General features: G+C 39.4%; 1 protein-coding gene across 1 annotated transcript in view; it reads right to left on the bottom strand.

The window, feature by feature from the left end:
* The window catches only part of LOC143057734 (sodium- and chloride-dependent glycine transporter 2-like), a 61,807-nt gene that overhangs the window by 5,677 nt on the left and 31,737 nt on the right, over positions 1-24,393 (bottom strand). Inside the window, exons 6-11 of the mRNA XM_076231109.1 lie at positions 8,023-8,157; positions 7,569-7,672; positions 6,877-7,001; positions 6,428-6,540; positions 1,853-1,981; positions 137-236 (exon numbers count right to left, since the gene is read on the bottom strand). Coding sequence (XP_076087224.1) covers positions 137-236; positions 1,853-1,981; positions 6,428-6,540; positions 6,877-7,001; positions 7,569-7,672; positions 8,023-8,157 — 706 coding nt within the window. The remainder of the gene's footprint in view (positions 1-136; positions 237-1,852; positions 1,982-6,427; positions 6,541-6,876; positions 7,002-7,568; positions 7,673-8,022; positions 8,158-24,393) is intronic.

Genomic DNA, 24,393 nt, shown 5'->3' with positions numbered 1-24,393 from the left:
ATTTGTCTGTTTGTGTCTTTTTTTTTTTTTTAGCCATGACATTATCTGACGCAGTTGGTTTCGATCTGTGAGATTGACTGTCCCTCTGATATCTTTCGCCCCTCTTTGATAGAGTTTTTTGACAAGCAACACTTACCATATATCCATGATAGAACAAACATCTCCATGAAGACAAGGATCATTATTGAAACACTAGCGACATACCAATCCATAAGTTGTAGAACATATATACCACCCTAAAATCATGCATACATACATAGATTGTGCCAATAGAAACGCAACATCTACATGCATTTTCCATCTAATTAAAAAAAAAGATGCTCTTTAGAAGTTGACCAAACGTTGGTAGATTTTAAGGAAACCTTAGAATATGCATTCAGAACAGGGGTCTTTTTAATTTTCAGAATTGAACGTTCACAAAAAGGCTATAGTATACGTGTTTCTCGTTTCTCGTTTTTTTATATAGATTAGACCGTTGGTAATCCCGTTTGGATAGTTTTACACTAGTAATTTTGGGGTCCTTTATAGTTTGTTGTTCGGTGTGAGCCAAGGCTCCGTGTTGTAGGCCGTACATTGACCTATAATGGTTAACATTTCCAAGTTGTGACTTGGATGGAGAGTTGTCTCATTGGCACTCATACCACATCTTCTTATATATATACACATACATAGTGTGCGCCAATAGAAACGCAACATATACATGCATTTTCCATCTTATCAAAAATATCAAACAGAAAGATGTTCTTTAAGAGTTAACCAAACGATTTATATTTTGAGGACTCATTAGAATATGCATACAGAACCTAGGTCTTTTTAATTCAGAATTTAATGTTAACAAAAAGACTATATAGCGACATTGTTATTTTAAGGGACCAAAGGGTCTTAAAATATGATTTGTTGCGTTTCTATAGGCAGTCATCATACCAAGAAGGAGCAAGTTCAAGTATGATAGTTTGTAATAGACTATAAAGACGAAACTATTAAGATTTTATAAATTGGCACGCAATTGTAAATTTGCTTTGTTGCTTTTAGAAAGTCATATCTTTACTGCACAGACTACTCGACATTTATTACGCTTAAGAAATGATTTTGTATGCAAAAGTAATTATTGTATTAGGGAGCTACCATTTGATTTTTATGGGGGGGCTAGGATGAAAAATTTTGTCCTGCTTTTTTTTTTTAGTTGTAATCTCTGTCCTGCCTTTTTATTTTTTACTCTATTCGGTCCTGCCTTTTTTTTTACTAGTTTATCCTGACTTTTTTTACACAAATTGTCATCCTGCCTTTTTTTTTTTAACAAGTTTCTCATCCTGCCTTTTTTTTTTACTCAAAACTCCTGTCCTGCCTATTTTTTTCAAATTTCATCCTAGCCCCCCCATAAATATCAAATGGTAGCTCCCTTAACAAGAAATACTGTTCAATGGATAACATCTGACATGTGTTTAGCAATCAATAATTTTAGTTTGACACGTACGATCCGAAGGAACTTCAAGACTTGTTGTGGACACATGGTAATTTTACAGAGATGGATGAATAGATGGCTGTTAACATTTCCGGACGACAGTTCGTTTTTCCTAATAATTTCGGAACTCATAAATCTCTGTCGTTTGATAAGCGTCTCTGTTGAAACGCTTATAAAAAAAATTGCCTCAGACCCAACATATTTGATGAGTGTGAATTTCCTTTTTGATATAAGACACATGTTTATCTAGATTTTTACTATAATTGTGATATGTGTCTTAGAATTTTTTGATAACCTAGTAATGTCATTTATTTGAACTGCTTGAGTTTTGCAAGAAATAATTCATAAAGTCTTTTTAAGTGTTTAATGTTGCTGAAGAATGTAAGTTACCTGCGTCAAGCATGTTAGTCCAAGTATAAATCCAGAAAGGCAGACGATGAAAGTAACTATAGTTTTTATTTTGTTTGCTCTAGGAAAATTATCAAATACTGCTCCAGTCATGGTTTGAATATGAACCATCTAGTATAATGAAGAAGAAAAACACAACTCACAAAATTATATATGCAACCATCTACCCCCCTCTTCAAAATATAAATCAAAACAAATAAAGGAAGAAAGAAAGAACACAAAGCAAATAAACAACATACAAAATGAAATTGAAATTCACGTAACAGATAATGTAAGCATTAGTAAATAGTGGTACACCAGATTGGTCATCTTAGATTGGTGGTAGATACAAAAAAAGATTGATTAATTGTGTTTTAACGCCACTTTTAAGTGCAACTTCTGAACTTTTTTCGTGGCGGTCTGATTTTATTTGATTAAGGAAGCCGGAATGCACGGCAAAACCACCGACCTTCGATGGGAAAACTGACAATTCTAGTCAATGAAGATTGTAGTCGAGTGCATCCGCAAAAGCGGGATTCGAACTCAAAACGTCAGCATTGACTAGCTAGTGATTACAATAGTAGAACTACCTAGGAGACTTGGCTGCCCGAGCCAAAATAAATGGTTAGACATAAGACTAAACATTTAACGTTAGCATTACGTTGTGAATGCTTAGTGCGGGTATCGAATAATTTATGAAGAAAATCAAGTTTATTGATTGATATATCTTCCCAAAGGTTTTCATTTTGATTGAAAAAATATAGCCTTACTAGCATGAAGTCTTTCCGCTTCCCCACAAAAATAAAATGGTTTGTTTTGGCAAAACTTTTAGGAATTTTCGGTCCTCAATGCTCTTCAACTGCGTACTTTATTTGATCTTGTATATAACCTTTTTTTTATTCGAGCGTCATTGATGAGTCTTTTGTAGACGATACAAATTTCGATCTTGGTATCTATGCTAAGTTTATTAGCTTTAATAGAGGTCGGTTTAGGCCAAAATATTCGAGGTGTCAACTCCGAGAAGCAGACGAAATATGAAATGATGTTCATATGAAGTGAACTTTTGGAGTGTGCCATTAGTTATTATTAATCTAAATTTTCAGTACAAAATGCATAAAACAAGTTGCTTTCTTTAAAAAAAGAAAAGCCATACATGAACCTAAGACCGCTGAATGCCGGGTCACCAAAAGATTGTTGCTGAATTTGTGTTTGCTTTTGAATTGAAATAATTGACTGTGCATAGAAGAAGCCAGTTGAAAGTATATATTTACAGCTTCTATTTGAATAGTTATTTTAAAGCTCAACTATTCTATTTATTACTTGGGATTGTACATAATTTTCCGATTATAACCCTTTGGCAAATCCTAACTTCTACTAACCGGATGACTTATGTAAATTGCATAAACCTATCGCAGTATAAATTTATGCACTCAGTTTGCTTTATAATCTGGAGTTCTGGATGCATTTATTTTATCTATCATATCTTTATATTTTGTTTCCTACATGAATGCCTTTATCTTCTCAACTCGTATTTGAAGCTGTATTGGCATGCAATTGATTGGGACCTCTTATGAAGAGACTTATTTTGGATTCATAAAACATCTCAAATTTTAAGGATTTCCTGATTTTACTTAAATCAATTCAAACATTCTACAGGGAAACTTAGTTTTGCCGAAGAATTTCTTAATTCAGAAGTTTATGAATACCTGTAAACACTTTCAAAATAACCAATGTATATAAAAAGGTATGTAGATACAAAAAACGCCAGACACGAGTTAAGTTTACAAAAAAAACATTAGTGACGCTCGAAAGAAAAAAGTTAAAAGGCTAAATACATTACAAAGTTAAGGAATCTATTCCTTGGGTAGACAATACTTAGCTTTTCGAAAAGGTCAAAGTTTATAATAGGACGGTGACTCAAAAAAGAAACAAAAGAGAAACAACTCGAGGTCAGAATACCGTTAGTAATGATGACCGTGCTTGAAAGTCACATGTGAATCTCTTTCTGCCGTGTCCTGAATATAGATAACAAAAACGAAAATAAGCTTTCACAAGTGAATTTAATAGTATTACATGCAAGTAGTATTTTAGCGCACGAAATAGTAAATAGAAAGTATCTCACTGATACTCAGGAAAAGAATACGCATTTGCGTCATCACATATCTTAATCTTATAGTTGAGTTCGAATGTCAAACGGCCTACATTAAATGTTTTGATTCCGGATTCATTGACATTTTATCCGGAATTTTTGAGAACGCAAACCGATAGTGTGCTTTTGAAATGTGATCTATAATGTGAATGAATCAAGACGTGAAGGATAGTTGGACACACAATGAATACAGTTTTCAAAACCGTACCATGATAGTACAAATATGTAGATGCTATAAGGTTAAACTATTAAAACAAACAAACAAAAATTGAATTAAAATTTTATATCATAAATTAACGTTCCTGTTAGTTTTTTTTTTTTCTCAAATTCTTTTGAATATTATATATAATATCAATAAACACGAACGTCAAGTATTTACGGATGCCATTGGACATTTTATTTATCGAATGAATCTATTTTTAAATTCTAACATTCCACTATGTTAATAAAATTGAGAGTGGAAATGGGGAATGTGCCAAAGAGACAACAACCCGACCATAGAAAAAAAAAACAGCAGCAGAAGGTCACCAACAGGTCTTCAATGTAGCGAAAAATTCCCGCAGCCGGAGGCGTCCTTCAGCTTACTTATTCAAAATATAAGCAAAGACTTCTAAATCCATACTAACAGTTTAAAATAATCAACATTATGGTTGTAATAAAATTTAGTTGTGATTATTGTAAATTATTTTAACGGTTGTTGTGAGCTGCAAGGATTTAAAATCATGCTTTATGAATTGAAAACACACAAGTATTTTTATTCACGACCGTTTAAAATTTAAATATTTAATAAATTGATCTTACTTTCCTTTTTATGGATATATTACCATACACAAAAATAAATAATAATTACTCATAAAACCTAAATATTAAAATGGTATGAAATAATTAACGTAGAAGTATAATGATTATTGTTTATACACATTTTTTTGTAGGATGCAAGAATTTATTTAGATTTAATTTTTATGTTTCCTTTACAAATGAATATTTAAAAATACCAAAGCAGAGTATCTTGTCATATAAAATACTTATTTCTTAAATGCAACTCTGAAAATATTCTGATTTCAATCATTATTAGTTTCTTCAGAAACATAAATACAGTATATATTTTGTTCTTTGATTCCGATTCATTTGTATTAAATACTTTTGATAAGAATATTATCTTTCTGTTTTCCGATCTAATATTAATATTTTAACCAGAATGTTCTCCCCCGTAAGTAGTATGATAAAATACACAGTAATTCCGTCGTTAAATCTTCAAACATAATTAGTTTACATGTTATCGAGACAACAGACAATACCACGTCACAATTGACCCAGATACACACAGTGTACAGTGGTCGTTTTAAAACAAATATAATTGTGTCGTCAACTTCGGGGCCATCAAGGGACCATATCAAAGACGTAGATAACAACCTGTTAAGACCTGTATAAATGTAATGACCGAAAACTTTAGAGAAGTTCCGAGAATTTTATTCTGACTTCCGGCCGAGAGATATCGAGTGGCCCATAGGCACATCCAAAACTCGCCAATATATAAGCATGAACACCCCTCAGGGGGTTCATGCACAAATAAGTTATATGAGTATCTAAGTTTAACGTTGATTGGTCCAACAGTTTTCACCTGAAATGTTATGTCTCTAAAAGCAGCCTGTACATGAACATGAATTTTCTGAAATCAATTTTGGAGTTTACCGTGAAGTACTTATTCGTGGTTCTGTGGAAATAAATAGAATATTTTGATAGTTAAACATGTGTTAAACTAAGATTACGAAACTGGATTTCCAACTTTTTCTAAAGAAGTCATTTGATTGACTTTTACAAAATGTTGTCTTCTGAATTAGGCAGCAACCATTTGATTTTCTGGGGGGGGGGGGGGGGGGGGGGGGGGGGGGGGGGCTATGGTTTTTTTTGGAAAAAAAAGTTTGTTTCCAGTTTTTTGAGAAAAAAATAATTTGTTTTTGATTCTGAGAAAAAAAAATTGTTTGTTTCACCCTCAGCTGCCACTATATGTAATGCTAAAATTGAAAGAAAAAAAATTGTTTTCGACTTGTCGCGAAAAAAATAGATTGTTTTTCGCCGCAGGCGAAAAAAAAAGTTTGCACAGAAAAAAAAACCATAGCCCCACCCAGAAAATCAAATGGTTGCTGCCTTAACTGTGAACTGCTTCCATCGTTATTTAGATGAATGCACAGGCTCAATCGTTAAAAAATCTACTTAATGTTTAAACATAATATTATGAGCTTTTAACCCCTATGAGTTTACGGTCAACTGCAACAAAATTAACATCTCGATAATACATGTAACTAGTCTAGAGAGACGTTTTAGACGCATACAACAAGGTCGTCGACATATTACTGATCTTACTATTCTTTATTATACTATATATTTACATGATAATCTTTTTGGAACAGCATGATTTGATTATTTACCTGACTATCCAATCCAACAGTAAACAAAGTGAGGAAAAATAAAACAGACCATAATTGAGGCAAGGGTAGTGACGCAAGTGCCTCTGGATATACCATAAACGCTATGCCAGGGCCTTAAATAAATAGAAAAAAGCACAATGTTTGTTAAAGATTTAATTGTGTATCTCGTCTGTTTTGAAAATAAATGCTAAATTCTGTGAAACTTTAAAAAAATCTTCGAAAAAAGCGTACTTCCTTTTGAATTTTTTTTTGGTGTAGAGTAATTCAATGAAGAAATATTTTTTATCTTCCTTTTCTTTACATTTCTTTTTTTAAATTCATGTGGTTGATAAGTAATACACACGGCATAAAGCATTATGAAATTTACAAATCAAAGCTCTAGGGTAAACAAAAGCATTTTTGAATTGCTTTCATTTTGTGTGAGCATAAAATACAACTAAAATACACACCTTGCGCAACAACATCATCTATGTGAACACCGGATTGCTTTGCCATAAAACCAAGAGTTACAAATATAACACATCCAGCGAAAAAACTTGTCAAACCATCTAACACTAGTAAGATGATAACATCTCTGAAAATTACACAAAACATTCATAAAATGTATTAAATAATTGGAGAGGATTTTTGCATGCATTTATATTTTGCTGAAAGTTCACATTGTGCAAAAGAAGAGCACGATTACATTACATAAGTTTATCTACTTATATGATATTAAACTATAGCCGGAGTGCATGATGTTCATCAGAAAATGCCGTGGTCTCCACTTGTTCTCGAAACCAAGAAAACTCTTACAAACTGTGCTTTTTGTGTACCTCCTTATTTCAACTGCTTACGGCTGTCTGGGTATCTTCTATTCTGTGAAGGAAATCAATGCCTTTACACTTATCTCACCTTAAAAGTTGTTATACCAAATTGCAATGTGACTCTTACAAAACATACCCTAGCTAGATATCCTGACTGTCTATCCACCAATGGAATTTTTATTTAATGTAGAGCCTAGAATGCTCACAGCTGGCATGGTGTACTCGGAGGACTTAGTAGTCATGCCTCTTTTAAAAAAATCTTCTTGAGAATTGTGTACCGAGTGTTTTATTAGAATGTGTATTTAAAGCATATTGATTTTTTTCTGTAATAATACCTTTGAGTGTTATTATGGAAGTTATTATAACTAGCCAATGTCGCAACACCTCCCCATCCGAGTCCTGCCGAGTAAAATATTTGCACTGCAGCATCTCCCCATGTCTAAATAAAAGATTTTACGATATAAAGTTTTAATTTTAGAATAACACAGTGCAAGAATTGAAATCATGGCTGCATATTTCTTGTATTTTTCAAACTTTGTCAATTTATTTATAATTTATTGTTCTGTTAAAGGTATTTTTATATGTATATTATATTTTTATACATGTATATGTATATGTATTGGAATGTTTTATGTTATACGCCATGTTTTATATCTGTGTTTGAATGTTTTATGTTTTAACTTGTATACAAATTGTGAGACTGTAATAATAGAATATTGAATCTAAATCTATTAAAATAATAGTATTTATAATTGTTCATAAATGTTTCAGGTTAAATGATTCACTTACTGAAAATTTCCACAATTGCTCCCATCTAGGCATAACAAAATACAATAGACCCTCAGTAGCCCCATCAAATAATAAACCACGGATAAGCAGTATCGTCAAAAACACATACGGTACTGTAGCTGCCACGTATACAACCTGTTATAAATAAATTTCAGTTAGCCAGTTTGTTCTAATCTTAATTGTTATGTCGAAAAGAGGCGAAAGATAACAACACGATTATCACACTCATAAGTCGAAAGCAAACTAACTACGCCATCGAAAAAACGAAAAATGACCAAAAACAAATCGTGTATACATTAATACACAACAAATCTAAAAAAAAATAATTGAGCAATACGGCCGGTATAAAAAATGGCGGGTAAACTCATGTACTCCGGAAACGTCACGAGATTCTATTCACACTAAAATTCGTAGACAAATTTGGAGCTTTTTGACCAAAAAGGACCTAAAAAAAAAGGCAAATTCATTAAACTTCAACATTGCCGATGGAGTCAGAATCTTAGGCTTATTTGTTTATTATAAAAGAAATGAAATATTTTAAACTGGGTGAGAAAAAAAAATCTGACACATTAATAGACGTTTAAACAATGATAATATATATATAACATGTATAATAGCAGATACTTACCATAAATGTTGATAACCCAGAGTTTGTTGAACGTGGTAAATGTATTGGTTTATAATTTAAGGTCGTTTTCCTCTTCTTTTTTTACTAGTGTGGATCTAGCCGTCGATAGCAGCCGGCGTTAATATTCATGAGGCCAGCCTTCAATAATATTCATGAGCCGTCAATAATATTCATGAGATGACTTGCGTTCGAAGAAGTGTTGTTAGAAACTATGAACGATAATTATAATTAAATAACGTTCCTATTTATATTTGATATTACTTCAAATAGGCATGTCAATGGGTGTCTTCTTCGAGGTCCGCGTTTATTGAATCAACTTTGGGTTTTCTTCAAGGTCTGCGTCTTTAAACAACATTGTAAATGTAATAAAAACAATGTAAATGCCTCCATAAATATAAAACAAAGAAATGGTCTTTTAACATTCTGTGATTAGAGAAATAATGTAAACTAAAGCAATAACAAGTTTTAAAAAAATATAATTAAATATAGAAATTAAACGGGACATTACAACAAACAAATAAAGTAAAGAACAATTCTTATTAAAATTTTGTAATAATTAAATCAATGTAAGCTACAATAAATTTAAAAAATTGATTAAATATAGAAATTTAGGAATGACAGAGAATTGATGGTCATTTGTTCGTTGTCTACAAATATAATCCAATCATGAAACTAAAACATACAATATTACGACAGTATTTTCTATTTAAACATATCAGAAAAATAGAAACATAGTTAATTGCAGAAATAAAAATAACAGAAAAATAACAACTGTCAATTACTATTTCAATGACATATGATTCTTCAAAATTATGGAGACCAATCTGAGTCATTATTAACAATTCATATTATTGCCTCTAAAATGGCCCATAGCACTTATGCCCTAGACCCGTACGTGTTAGTCAGGAGAGAATAAGGGGGTACCCTGGTATATCACAAATTCGAAAATGAACTATTGCCGGCTGGCCAAACGAAGAGATTCTCCACGTGGGCAATGATATCAGAGGAAGAGGTACTTGTTGCCTTTAAAATGGCCCATAGCACTTATACCCTAGACCCGTACGAGTTTGTCAGTAGAGGGTTCAAACGGGGGATATGGAATCCAAGATAAAAAGAATTCGAACTGAACTATTGCCGGCCGGCCAAACTAAGAGATTCTCCACACCGACCATTATACCAGAGGTAGAGGTTGGTATTGCCTCTAAAATGGCCCATAGCACTTATGCCCTAGACCCGTACGAGTTAGTCAGAAAAGGATAAGGGGGGGTACCCTGGTATATCACAAATTCGAACATGAACTATATATAATTGCCGGCTGGCCAAACGAAGAGATTCTCCACGTGGGCAATGATACCAGAGGAAGAGGTACGTATTGCCTTTAAAATGGCCCATAGCACTTATACCCTAGACCCGTACGAGTTTGTCAGTAGAGGGTTCAAAGGGGGAATATGGAATCCAAGATACAACGAATTCGAACTGAACTATTGCCGGCTGGCCAAACTAAGAGATTCTCCACACCGACCATTATACCAGAGGTAGAGGTTGGTATTGCCTCTAAAATGGCCCATAGCACTTATGCCCTAGACCAGTACGAGTTAGTCAGAAAAGGATAAGGGGGGGTACCCTGGTATATCACAAATTCGAAAATGAACTATTGCCGGCTGGCCAAACGAAGATATTCTCCACGTGGGCAATGATACCAGAGGAAGAGGTACTTATTGCCTTTAAAATGGCCTATAGCACTTATACCCTAGACCCGTACGAGTTTGTCAGTAGAGGGTTCAAAGGGGGATATGGAATCCAAGATACAACGAATTCGAACTGAACTATTGCCGGCTGGCCAAACTAAGAGATTCTCCACATCGATCATTATACCAGAGGTAGAGGTTGGTATTGCCTCTAAAATGGCCCATAGCACGTATGCCCTAGACCCGTACGAGTTAGTCAGAAAAGGATAAGGGGGGGTACCCTGGTATCTCACAAATTCGAAAATGAACTATATATAATTGCCGGCTGGCCAAACGAAGAGATTCTCCACGTGGGCAATGATACCAGAGGAAGAAGTACTTATTGCCTTTAAAATGGCCCATAGCACTTATACCCTAGACCCGTACGAGTTTGTCAGTAGAGGGTTCAAAAGGGGGATATGGAATCCAAGATACAACGAATTCGAACTGAACTATTGCCGGCTGGCCAAACTAAGAGATTCTCCACACCGACCATTATACCAGAGGTAGAGGTTGGTATTGCCTCTAAAATGGCCCATAGCACTTATGCTCTAGACCCGTACGAGTTAGTCAGAAAAGGATAAGGGGGGTACCCTGGTATATCACAAATTCGAAAAATGAACTATTGCCGGCTGACCAAACGAAGAGATTCTCCACGTGGGCAATGATACCAGAGGAAGAGGTACTTATTGCCTTTAAAATGGCCCATAGCACGTATGCCCTAGACCCGTACGAGTTAGTCAGAAAAGGATAAGGGGGGGGGGGTACCCTGGTATATCACAAATTCGAAAATGAACTATTGCCGGCTGGCCAAACGAAGAGATTCTCCACGTGGGCAATGATACCAGAGGAAGAGGTACTTATTGCCTTTAAAATGGCCCATAGCACTTATGCCCTAGACCCGTACGAGTTAGTCAAAAAAAGATAAGGGGGAGTACCCTGGTATATCACAAATTCGAAAATGAACTATTGCCGGCTGGCCAAACGAAGAGATTCTCCACGTGGGCAATGATACCAGAGGAAGAGGTACTTATTGCCTTTAAAATGGCCCATAGCACTTATACCCTAGACCCGTACGAGTTTGTCAGTAGAGGGTTCAAAGGGGGATATGGAATCCAAGATACAACGAATTCGAACTGAACTATTGCCGGCTGGCCAAACTAAGAGATTCTCCACACCGACCATTATACCAGAGGTAGAGGTTGGTATTGCCTCTAAAATGGCCTATAGCACTTATGCCCTAGACCCGTACGAGATAGTCAGAAAAGGATAAGGGGGGGGGGGTACCCTGGTATATCACAAATTCGAAAAATGAACTATTGCCGGCTGACCAAACGAAGAGATTCTCCACGTGGGCAACGATACCAGAGGAAGAGGTACTTATTGCCTTTAAAATGGCCCATAGCACGTATGCCCTAGACCCGTACGAGTTAGTCAGAAAAGGATAAGGGGGGGGGGGGGGTACCCTGGTATATCACAAATTCGAAAATGAACTATTGCCGGCTGGCCAAACGAAGAGATTCTCCACGTGGGCAATGATACCAGAGGAAGAGGTACTTATTGCCTTTAAAATGGCCCATAGCACTTATGCCCTAGACCCGTACGAGTTAGTCATAAAAAGATAAGGGGGAGTACCCTGGTATATCACAAATTCGAAAATGAACTATTGCCGGCTGGCCAAACGAAGAGATTCTCCACGTGGACAATGATACCAGAGGAAGAGGTACTTATTGCCTTTGAAATGGCCCATAGCACTTATACCCTAGACCCGTACGAGTTTGTCAGTAGAGGGTTCAAAGGGGGAATATGGAATCCAAGATACAACGAATTCGAACTGAACTATTGCCGGCTGGCCAAACTAAGATATTCTCCACACCGACCATTATACCAGAGGTAGAGGTTGGTATTGCCTCTAAAATGGCCCATTGCACTTATGCCCTAGACCCGTACGAGTTAGTCAGAAAAGGATAAGGGGGGGTGGGGTACCCTGGTATATCACAAATTCGAAAATGAACTATTGCCGGCTGGCCAAACGAAGAGATTCTCCACGTGGGCAATGATATCAGAGGAAGAGGTACTTGTTGCCTTTAAAATGGCCCATAGCACTTATACCCTAGACCCGTACGAGTTTGTCAGTAGAGGGTTCAAACGGGGGATATGGAATCCAAGATACAACGAATTCGAACTGAACTATTGCCGGCCGGCCAAACTAAGAGATTCTCCACACCGACCATTATACCAGAGGTAGAGGTTGGTATTGCCTCTAAAATGGCCCATAGCACTTATGCCCTAGACCCGTACGAGTTAGTCAGAAAAGGATAAGGGGGGGTACCCTGGTATATCACAAATTCGAAAATGAACTATTGCCGGCTGGCCAAACGAAGATATTCTCCACGTTGGCAATAATACCAGAGGAAGAGGTACTTATTGCCTTTAAAATGGCCTATAGCACTTATACCCTAGACCCGTACGAGTTTGTCAGTAGAGGGTTCAAAGGGGGATATGGAATCCAAGATACAACGAATTCGAACTGAACTATTGCCGGCTGGCCAAACTAAGAGATTCTCCACATCGATCATTATACCAGAGGTAGAGGTTGGTATTGCCTTTAAAATGGCCCATAGCACTTATGCCCTAGACCCGTACGAGTTAGTCATAAAAAGATAAGGGGGAGTACCCTGGTATATCACAAATTCGAAAATGAACTATTGCCGGCTGGCCAAACGAAGAGATTCTCCACGTGGACAATGATACCAGAGGAAGAGGTACTTATTGCCTTTGAAATGGCCCATAGCACTTATACCCTAGACCCGTACGAGTTTGTCAGTAGAGGGTTCAAAGGGGGAATATGGAATCCAAGATACAACGAATTCGAACTGAACTATTGCCGGCTGGCCAAACTAAGATATTCTCCACACCGACCATTATACCAGAGGTAGAGGTTGGTATTGCCTCTAAAATGGCCCATAGCACTTATGCCCTAGACTCGTACGAGTTAGTCAGAAAAGGATAAGGGGGGGGGTGGGGTACCCTGGTATATCCCAAATTCGAAAATGAACTATTGCCGGCTGGCCAAACGAAGAGATTCTCCACGTGGGCAATGATATCAGAGGAAGAGGTACTTGTTGCCTTTAAAATGGCCCATAGCACTTATACCCTAGACCCGTACGAGTTTGTCAGTAGAGGGTTCAAACGGGGGATATGGAATCCAAGATACAACGAATTCGAACTGAACTATTGCCGGCCGGCCAAACTAAGAGATTCTCCACACCGACCATTATACCAGAGGTAGAGGTTGGTATTGCCTCTAAAATGGCCCATAGCACTTATGCCCTAGACCCGTACGAGTTAGTCAGAAAAGGATAAGGGGGGGGTACCCTGGTATATCACAAATTCGAAAAATGAACTATTGCCGGCTGACCAAACGAAGAGATTCTCCACGTGGGCAATGCTACCAGAGGAAGAGGTACTTATTGCCTTTAAAATGGCCCATAGCACTTATACCCTAGACCCGTACGAGTTTGTCAGTAGAGGGTTCAAAGGGGGGATATGGAATCAAAGATACAACGAATTCGAACTGAACTATTGCCGGCTGGCCAAACTAAGAGATTCTCCACATCGACCATTATACCAGAGGTAGAGGTTGGTACTGCCTCTAAAATGACTCATAGCACTTATGCCCTAGACCCGTACGAGTTAGTCAGAAAAGGATATGGGGGGGGGGGTAACCTGGTATATCACAAATTCGAACATGAACTATATATAATTGCCGGCTGGCCAAACGAAGAGATTCTCCACGTGGGCAATGATACCAGAGGAAGAGGTACTTATTGCCTTTAAAATGGCCCATAGCACTTATACCCTAGACCCGTACGAGTTTGTCAGTAGAGGGTTCAAAGGGGGAATATGGAATCCAAGATACAACGAATTCGAACTGAACTATTGCCGGCTGGCCAAACTAAGAGATTCTCCACACCGACCATTATACCAGAGGTAGAGGTTGGTATTGCCTCTAAAATGGCCCATAGCACTTATGCCCTAGACCCGTACGAGTTAGTCAGAAAAGGATAAGGGGGGGTACCCTGGTATATCACAAATTCGAAAATGAACTATTGCCGGCTGGCCAAACGAAGATATTCTCCGCGTGGGCAATGATACCAGAGGAAGAGGTACTTATTGCCTTTAAAATGGCCTATAGCACTTATACCCTAGACCCGTACGAGTTTGTCAGTAGAGGGTTCAAAGGGGGATATGGAATCCAAGATACAACGAATTCGAACTGAACTATTGCCGGCTGGCCAAACTAAGAGATTCTCCACATCGATCATTATACCAGAGGTAGAGGTTGGTATTGCCTCTAAAATGGCCCATAGCACGTATGCCCTAGACCCGTACGAGTTAGTCAGAAAAGGATAAGGGGGGTACCCTGGTATCTCACAAATTCGAAAATGAACTATATATAATTGCCGGCTGGCCAAACGAAGAGATTCTCCACGTGGGCAATGATACCAGAGGAAGAAGTACTTATTGCCTTTAAAATGGCCCATAGCACTTATACCCTAGACCCGTACGAGTTTGTCAGTAGAGGGTTCAAAAGGGGGATATGGAATCCAAGATACAACGAATTCGAACTGAACTATTGCCGGCTGGCCAAACTAAGAGATTCTCCACACCGACCATTATACCAGAGGTAGAGGTTGGTATTGCCTCTAAAATGGCCCATAGCACTTATGCTCTAGACCCGTACGAGTTAGTCAGAAAAGGATAAGGGGGGTACCCTGGTATATCACAAATTCGAAAAATGAACTATTGCCGGCTGACCAAACGAAGAGATTCTCCACGTGGGCAATGATACCAGAGGAAGAGGTACTTATTGCCTTTAAAATGGCCCATAGCACGTATGCCCTAGACCCGTACGAGTTAGTCAGAAAAGGATAAGGGGGGGGGGTACCCTGGTATATCACAAATTCGAAAATGAACTATTGCCGGCTGGCCAAACGAAGAGATTCTCCACGTGGGCAATGATACCAGAGGAAGAGGTACTTATTGCCTTTAAAATGGCCCATAGCACTTATGCCCTAGACCCGTACGAGTTAGTCAAAAAAAGATAAGGGGGAGTACCCTGGTATATCACAAATTCGAAAATGAACTATTGCCGGCTGGCCAAACGAAGAGATTCTCCACGTGGGCAATGATACCAGAGGAAGAGGTACTTATTGCCTTTAAAATGGCCCATAGCACTTATACCCTAGACCCGTACGAGTTTGTCAGTAGAGGGTTCAAAGGGGGATATGGAATCCAAGATACAACGAATTCGAACTGAACTATTGCCGGCTGGCCAAACTAAGAGATTCTCCACACCGACCATTATACCAGAGGTAGAGGTTGGTATTGCCTCTAAAATAGCCTATAGCACTTATGCCCTAGACCCGTACGAGATAGTCAGAAAAGGATAAGGGGGGGGGGGTACCCTGGTATATCACAAATTCGAAAAATGAACTATTGCCGGCTGACCAAACGAAGAGATTCTCCACGTGGGCAACGATACCAGAGGAAGAGGTACTTATTGCCTTTAAAATGGCCCATAGCACGTATGCCCTAGACCCGTACGAGCTAGTCAGAAAAGGATAAGGGGGGGGGGGGTACCCTGGTATATCACAAATTCGAAAATGAACTATTGCCGGCTGGCCAAACGAAGAGATTCTCCACGTGGGCAATGATACCAGAGGAAGAGGTACTTATTGCCTTTAAAATGGCCCATAGCACTTATGCCCTAGACCCGTACGAGTTAGTCATAAAAAGATAAGGGGGAGTACCCTGGTATATCACAAATTCGAAAATGAACTATTGCCGGCTGGCCAAACGAAGAGATTCTCCACGTGGACAATGATACCAGAGGAAGAGGTACTTATTGCCTTTGAAATGGCCCATAGCACTTATACCCTAGACCCGTACGAGTTTGTCAGTAGAGGGTTCAAAGGGGGAATATGGAATCCAAGATACAACGAATTCGAACTGAACTATTGCCGGCTGGCCAAACTAAGATATTCTCCACACCGACCATTATACCAGAGGTAGAGGTTGGTATTGCCTCTAAAATGGCCCATTGCACTTATGCCCTAGACCCGTACGAGTTAGTCAGAAAAGGATAAGGGGGGGTGGGGTACCCTGGTATATCACAAATTCGAAAATGAACTATTGCCGGCTGGCCAAACGAAGAGATTCTCCACGTGGGCAATGATATCAGAGGAAGAGGTACTTGTTGCCTTTAAAATGGCCCATAGCACTTATACCCTAGACCCGTACGAGTTTGTCAGTAGAGGGTTCAAACGGGGGATATGGAATCCAAGATACAACGAATTCGAACTGAACTATTGCCGGCCGGCCAAACTAAGAGATTCTCCACACCGACCATTATACCAGAGGTAGAGGTTGGTATTGCCTCTAAAATGGCCCATAGCACTTATGCCCTAGACCCGTACGAGTTAGTCAGAAAAGGATAAGGGGGGGTACCCTGGTATATCACAAATTCGAAAATGAACTATTGCCGGCTGGCCAAACGAAGATATTCTCCACGTTGGCAATAATACCAGAGGAAGAGGTACTTATTGCCTTTAAAATGGCCTATAGCACTTATACCCTAGACCCGTACGAGTTTGTCAGTAGAGGGTTCAAAGGGGGATATGGAATCCAAGATACAACGAATTCGAACTGAACTATTGCCGGCTGGCCAAACTAAGAGATTCTCCACATCGATCATTATACCAGAGGTAGAGGTTGGTATTGCCTTTAAAATGACCCATAGCACTTATGCCCTAGACCCGTACGAGTTAGTCATAAAAAGATAAGGGGGAGTACCCTGGTATATCACAAATTCGAAAATGAACTATTGCCGGCTGGCCAAACGAAGAGATTCTCCACGTGGACAATGATACCAGAGGAAGAGGTACTTATTGCCTTTGAAATGGCCCATAGCACTTATACCCTAGACCCGTACGAGTTTGTCAGTAGAGGGTTCAAAGGGGGAATATGGAATCCAAGATACAACGAATTCGAACTGAACTATTGCCGGCTGGCCAAACTAAGATATTCTCCACACCGACCATTATACCAGAGGTAGAGGTTGGTATTGCCTCTAAAATGGCCCATAGCACTTATGCCCTAGACTCGTACGAGTTAGTCAGAAAAGGATAAGGGGGGGGGGGGGGGTGGGGTACCCTGGTATATCCCAAATTCGAAAATGAACTATTGCCGGCTGGCCAAACGAAGAGATTCTCCACGTGGGCAATGATATCAGAGGAAGAGGTACTTGTTGCCTTTAAAATGGCCCATAGCACTTATACCCTAGACCCGTACGAGTTTGTCAGTAGAGGGTTCAAACGGGGGATATGGAATCCAAGATACAACGAATTCGAACTGAACTATTGCCGGCCGGCCAAACTAAGAGATTCTCCACACCGACCATTATACCAGAGGTAGAGGTTGGTATTGCCTCTAAAATGGCCCATAGCACTTATGCCCTAGACCCGTACGAGTTAGTCAGAAAAGGATAAGGGGGGGGGGTACCCTGGTATATCACAAATTCGAAAAATGAACTATTGCCGGCTGACCAAACGAAGAGATTCTCCACGTGGGCAATGCTACCAGAGGAAGAGGTACTTATTGCCTTTAAAATGGCCCATAGCACTTATACCCTAGACCCGTACGAGTTTGTCAGTAGAGGGTTCAAAGGGGGGATATGGAATCAAAGATACAACGAATTCGAACTGAACTATTGCCGGCTGGCCAAACTAAGAGATTCTCCACATCGACCATTATACCAGAGGTAGAGGTTGGTACTGCCTCTAAAATGACTCATAGCACTTATGCCCTAGACCCGTACGAGTTAGTCAGAAAAGGATATGGGGGGGGGGGGGTAACCTGGTATATCACAAATTCGAACATGAACTATATATAATTGCCGGCTGGCCAAACGAAGAGATTCTCCACGTGGGCAATGATACCAGAGGAAGAGGTACTTATTGCCTTTAAAATGGCCCATAGCACTTATACCCTAGACCCGTACGAGTTTGTCAGTAGAGGGTTCAAAGGGGGAATATGGAATCCAAGATACAACGAATTCGAACTGAACTATTGCCGGCTGGCCAAACTAAGAGATTCTCCACACCGACCATTATACCAGAGGTAGAGGTTGGTATTGCCTCTAAAATGGCCCATAGCACTTATGCCCTAGACCCGTACGAGTTAGTCAGAAAAGGATAAGGGGGGGTACCCTGGTATATCACAAATTCGAAAATGAACTATTGCCGGCTGGCCAAACGAAGATATTCTCCGCGTGGGCAATGATACCAGAGGAAGAGGTACTTATTGCCTTTAAAATGGCCTATAGCACTTATACCCTAGACCCGTACGAGTTTGTCAGTAGAGGGTTCAAAGGGGGATATGGAATCCAAGATACAACGAATTCGAACTGAACTATTGCCGGCTGGCCAAACTAAGAGATTCTCCACATCGATCATTATACCAGAGGTAGAGGTTGGTATTGCCTCTAAAATGGCCCATAGCACGTATGCCCTAGACCCGTACGAGTTAGTCAGAAAAGGATAAGGGGGGTACCCTGGTATCTCACAAATTCGAAAATGAACTATATATAATTGCCGGCTGGCCAAACGAAGAGATTCTCCACGTGGGCAATGATACCAGAGGAAGAAGTACTTATTGCCTTTAAAATGGCCCATAGCACTTATACCCTAGACCCGTACGAGTTTGTCAGTAGAGGGTTCAAAAGGGGGATATGGAATCCAAGATACAACGAATTCGAACTGAACTATTGCCGGCTGGCCAAACTAAGAGATTCTCCACACCGACCATTATACCAGAGGTAGAGGTTGGTATTGCCTCTAAAATGGCCCATAGCACTTATGCTCTAGACCCGTACGAGTTAGTCAGAAAAGGATAAGGGGGGTACCCTGGTATATCACAAATTCGAAAAATGAACTATTGCCGGCTGACCAAACGAAGAGATTCTTCACGTGGGCAATGATACCAGAGGAAGAGGTACTTATTGCCTTTAAAATGGCCCATAGCACTTATACCCTAGACCCGTACGAGTTTGTCAGTAGAGGGTTCAAAGGGGGGATATGGAATCCAAGATACAACGAATTCGAACTGAACTATTGCCGGCTGGCCAAACTAAGAGATTCTCCACATCGACCATTATACCAGAGGTAGAGGTTGGTATTGCCTCTAAAATGGCCCATAGCACTTATGCCCTAGACCCGTACGAGTTAGTCAGAAAAGGATAAGGGGGGGTACCCTGGTATATCACAAATTCGAAAATGAACTATTGCCGGCTGGCCAAACGAAGATATTCTCCGCGTGGGCAATGATACCAGAGGAAGAGGTACTTATTGCCTTTAAAATGGCCTATAGCACTTATACCCTAGACCCGTACGAGTTTGTCAGTAGAGGGTTCAAAGGGGGATATGGAATCCAAGATACAACGAATTCGAACTGAACTATTGCCGGCTGGCCAAACTAAGAGATTCTCCACATCGATCATTATACCAGAGGTAGAGGTTGGTATTGCCTCTAAAATGGCCCATAGCACGTATGCCCTAGACCCGTACGAGTTAGTCAGAAAATGATAAGGGGGGTACCCTGGTATCTCACAAATTCGAAAATGAACTATATATAATTGCCGGCTGGCCAAACGAAGAGATTCTCCACGTGGGCAATGATACCAGAGGAAGAAGTACTTATTGCCTTTAAAATGGCCCATAGCACTTATACCCTAGACCCGTACGAGTTTGTCAGTAGAGGGTTCAAAAGGGGGATATGGAATCCAAGATACAACGAATTCGAACTGAACTATTGCCGGCTGGCCAAACTAAGAGATTCTCCACACCGACCATTATACCAGAGGTAGAGGTTGGTATTGCCTCTAAAATGGCCCATAGCACTTATGCTCTAGACCCGTACGAGTTAGTCAGAAAAGGATAAGGGGGGTACCCTGGTATATCACAAATTCGAAAAATGAACTATTGCCGGCTGACCAAACGAAGAGATTCTTCACGTGGGCAATGATACCAGAGGAAGAGGTACTTATTGCCTTTAAAATGGCCCATAGCACTTATACCCTAGACCCGTACGAGTTTGTCAGTAGAGGGTTCAAAGGGGGATATGGAATCCAAGATACAACGAATTCGAACTGAACTATTGCCGGCTGGCCAAACTAAGAGATTCTCCACATCGACCATTATACCAGAGGTAGAGGTTGGTATTGCCTCTTAAATGGCTCATATCACTTATGCCCTAGACCCGTACGAGTTAGTCAGGAAAGGATAAGGGGGTACCCTGGTATATCACAAATTCTAAAATGAACTATTGCCGGCTGACCAAACGAAGAGATTCTCCACGTGGGCAATGATACCAGAAGAAGAGGTACTTATTGCCTTTAAAATGGCTTATAGCACTTGTACCTTAGACCCGTACGAGTTTGTCAGTAGAAGGTTAAAAGGGGGATATGGTATTCCGGTTAACAACGAATTCAAACTGAACTATTGCCGGCTGGCCAAACTAAAAGATTCTCCACATCGACCATTATACCAGAGGTAGAGGTTGGTACTGCCTCTAAAATTGCCGATAGCACTTATGCCCTAGACCCGTATGAGTTAGTCAGGAAAGGATAAGGAGGGGGTACCCAAGTATATCACAAATTCGAAATGAATTATTGCCGGCTGGCCAAACGAAGAGATTGTCCCCGTAGGCAATGATACCAGAGGAAGAGGTACTTATTGACTTTAAAATGACCCATAGCACTTGAACCCTAGACCCGTACGAGTAAGTAAGTAGAGGGTTAAAAGTGGGGATATGGGATACCGGTTTACAACAAATTCGAACTGAACTATTGCCGGCTGGCCAAACGAAGAGATTCTCCACAAGGGCAATGATACCAGAGGAAGAGGTACTTATTGCCTTTAAAATGGCCCATAGCACTTGTACCCTAGACCCGTACGAGTTTGTCAGTAGAGGGTTAAAAGGGGGGATATGGTATTCCGGTTTACAACGAATTCGAACTGAACTATTGCCGGCTGGCCAAACTAAGAGATTCTCCACATCGACCATCATACCAGAGGTAAAGGTTGGTATTGCCTATAAAATGGCCCATAGCACTTATGCCCTAGACCCGTACGAGTTAGTCAGGAAAGGATGAAGGGGGTACCCTGGTATATCACAAATTCGAAAATGAACTATTGCCGGCTGGCCAAACGAAAAGATTTTCCACGTGGGCAATGGTACCAGAGGAAGAGGTACTTATTGTCTTTAAAATGGCTCATAGCACTTGTACCTTAGACCCGTACGAGTTTGTTAGTAGAAGGTTAAAAGGGGGGATATGGTATTCCGGTTAAAAACGAATTCGAACTGAACTATTGCCGGCTGGCCAAACTAAAAGATTCTCCACATCGACCATTATACCAGAGGTAAAGGTTGGTACTGCCTCAAAAATGGCCGATAGCACTTATGCCCTAGACCCGTACGAGTTAGTCAGGAAAGGATAAGGAGGGGGTACTTAAGTATATCACAAATTCGAAATGAATTATTGCCGGCAGGCCAAACGAAGAGATTGTCCCCGTAGGCAATGATACCAGAGGAAGAGGTACTTATTGACTTTAAATGACCCATAGCACTTATACCCTAGACCCGTATGAGTAAGTAAGTAGAGGGTTAAAAGTGGGGATATGGGATACCGGTTTACAACAAATTCGAACTGAACTATTGCCGGCTGGCTAAGCTAAGAGATTCTCCACATCGACAATTATACCAAAATGACCCATAACACTTATGCCCTAGACCCGTACGAGTCAGTCAGCAAAGGGAAAGGGATTAATTGAACTGTTGCCGACTAGCAAAACTAAAAGATTTTCCACTAGGGCCACGATAACAGGGACAAAGGTAGTTATTACCTTTAAAATGGATAATAGCACTGATGACTTAGACCCGTAAGATTTTTCAGAAGAGGGTTAAAAATGGATATTAACTATTGTTGACTGGCCAAACTAAGAGATTCTCCACGTTAGCCATTATTGGTTAACCTATCGCGGGAGCATAACGTCCGATTTATTGTACTTGTCCATTGTCGACGTCGTACTGTCAGTGACTTCGCCTTGGAATACGAATATGTATATTTAATGTACTGGCTGAACAGTTGTTGTAGTACATATTGCCTTAACTATCATCTTTATTTATGATACCGTGACCCGGATCTCGAAAAAATGAAATCAGTCAGATCGGAGAACAGAAGACAGAAGCGCTGTTACCAGACTATTCCGAAATAGAATTACCGGAGAAATAATATCTCGGAAATACGTTGTGTGTCGCTTTCTCAAAGTCGCTTGCTACAGTAATCCTTAGAGTTTTCCGAAACGTGTTTATCCCAATTCAATCCACTTTTCCATAGATCCTGTATGAGCTTCTTTGTTCGTATTGTGACCGGGCTAAGTATTCTAAGTGGATCGTATTTTTTCGAAGAATTTTCAAAATCTCACTTTTTGTTACAATGTCTAGTATTGGAATATCACATTTAGTCCGGCGGCCACAAGTATATTTCAGACGAGTTGTGCACATCCTGATATAAGCATGAACATTGGCATAGACCTTCCTGAAATATTACTCTTTTATTTCAGATAAGAAGGCATTTAAAAAAAATGTCTCACTGCCGGTTAAATAAAAAATGGCGGACATCATACTTTAATCGACCCAATATAGAAGGCTAGTACTGTGGATTTATTTATTTTCGTGGGTACCAATTTTCGTGGATTCAGGGAAACTTACATATTCGTGGATATTTAATTTCGTGGTTTAACCGAAGTCTGCATACTAGTACAAGCCTTTGTAAAATTTGTCATTCGTTGAACATCAAATTTCGTGGTTTGCCTGTACCAACAAAATCCACGAAAAATTGGTATCCAACGAATAATAATGAATCCACAGTATGTGAAAAGGATCTATCAGCATGCTGCTATAATAATATTTGGTACAAACCTTTGTTATGTAATACTTTTGGATATATTATATAGATAAAATGTCTCTAAAAACCCTACTTTCGGTAGAATCCAATATGACGGACATTGACTAAAATAAGCTTATTTTTTAGGGAGGGGGATTGAAATGTGTTTTAACGTATTGTTACTATCATTAAATTGTACAGGAACATTTCTTTGATGCTTCCAAGGGATACAATGTATAAGATATATGTCTTAAAAATCCTTTCTTCCGGTAATATTCAAAATGGAGGACATAAATATGTCATTTTTTTATTTTGATATTTATCTTTTTTTCAAAATGTGAAGAAAGTGGGGTTTTTTTTGTGGTGGTCATCAACTTTACGCTTTAATTTATCCTCTAAACCACTTATCATATTCTGTAGTTTATATTTAAATACAAAGTTACCACTTCCGGTAAAAAAAAAAACCAATATGGCGTAAATGTCAAAGATGAGTCCTCACTCCATATGTTTGATGTAGAGCTTTGGATAGATTGATTTAATCAAAATAAAATCACTTAGGTACTAAACCTTTTAAAAATTACCACTATTTGGCAAAAAAAACCTTGTAAATTCCCAGTTACCACCACATGCACACGACGCAGGGCACGGGAGACTTGATTTTCCTCATAAAAACAACCGCGACAACCTTTCTTACATCCACAGTGTGCAAGCTTCTGACAACATGATGAGCCCTCAGAAAGAGTTTTTTAAAAGTGATCCTCTTTGTCCCGTCGTCATCCATAAGCGCCTGGACTTGGTAGCATACGAGCCAATTTCAGGCTCGTCCCCTAAACACGTGTCTTAGTATATTGTACATTTTGCATGCTGGAAAAGACTAGACTAAGTTGATAACCTCAATTAACCTACTCTTTTGCGTAAATAGATATTTCTTGCTTTGTTAACCATGCTAACCCCATATGATTATTTTTTGCTATCTTACAGTAAACACCGGTGATTTAGGCGGATCA

The sequence above is a fragment of the Mytilus galloprovincialis genome, chromosome 13, assembly GCF_965363235.1.
Source record: "Mytilus galloprovincialis chromosome 13, xbMytGall1.hap1.1, whole genome shotgun sequence".
In the NCBI taxonomy this organism is placed as follows: Eukaryota; Metazoa; Mollusca; class Bivalvia; order Mytilida; family Mytilidae; genus Mytilus; species Mytilus galloprovincialis.
This window is presented reverse-complemented; position numbering and strand designations above follow the sequence as displayed.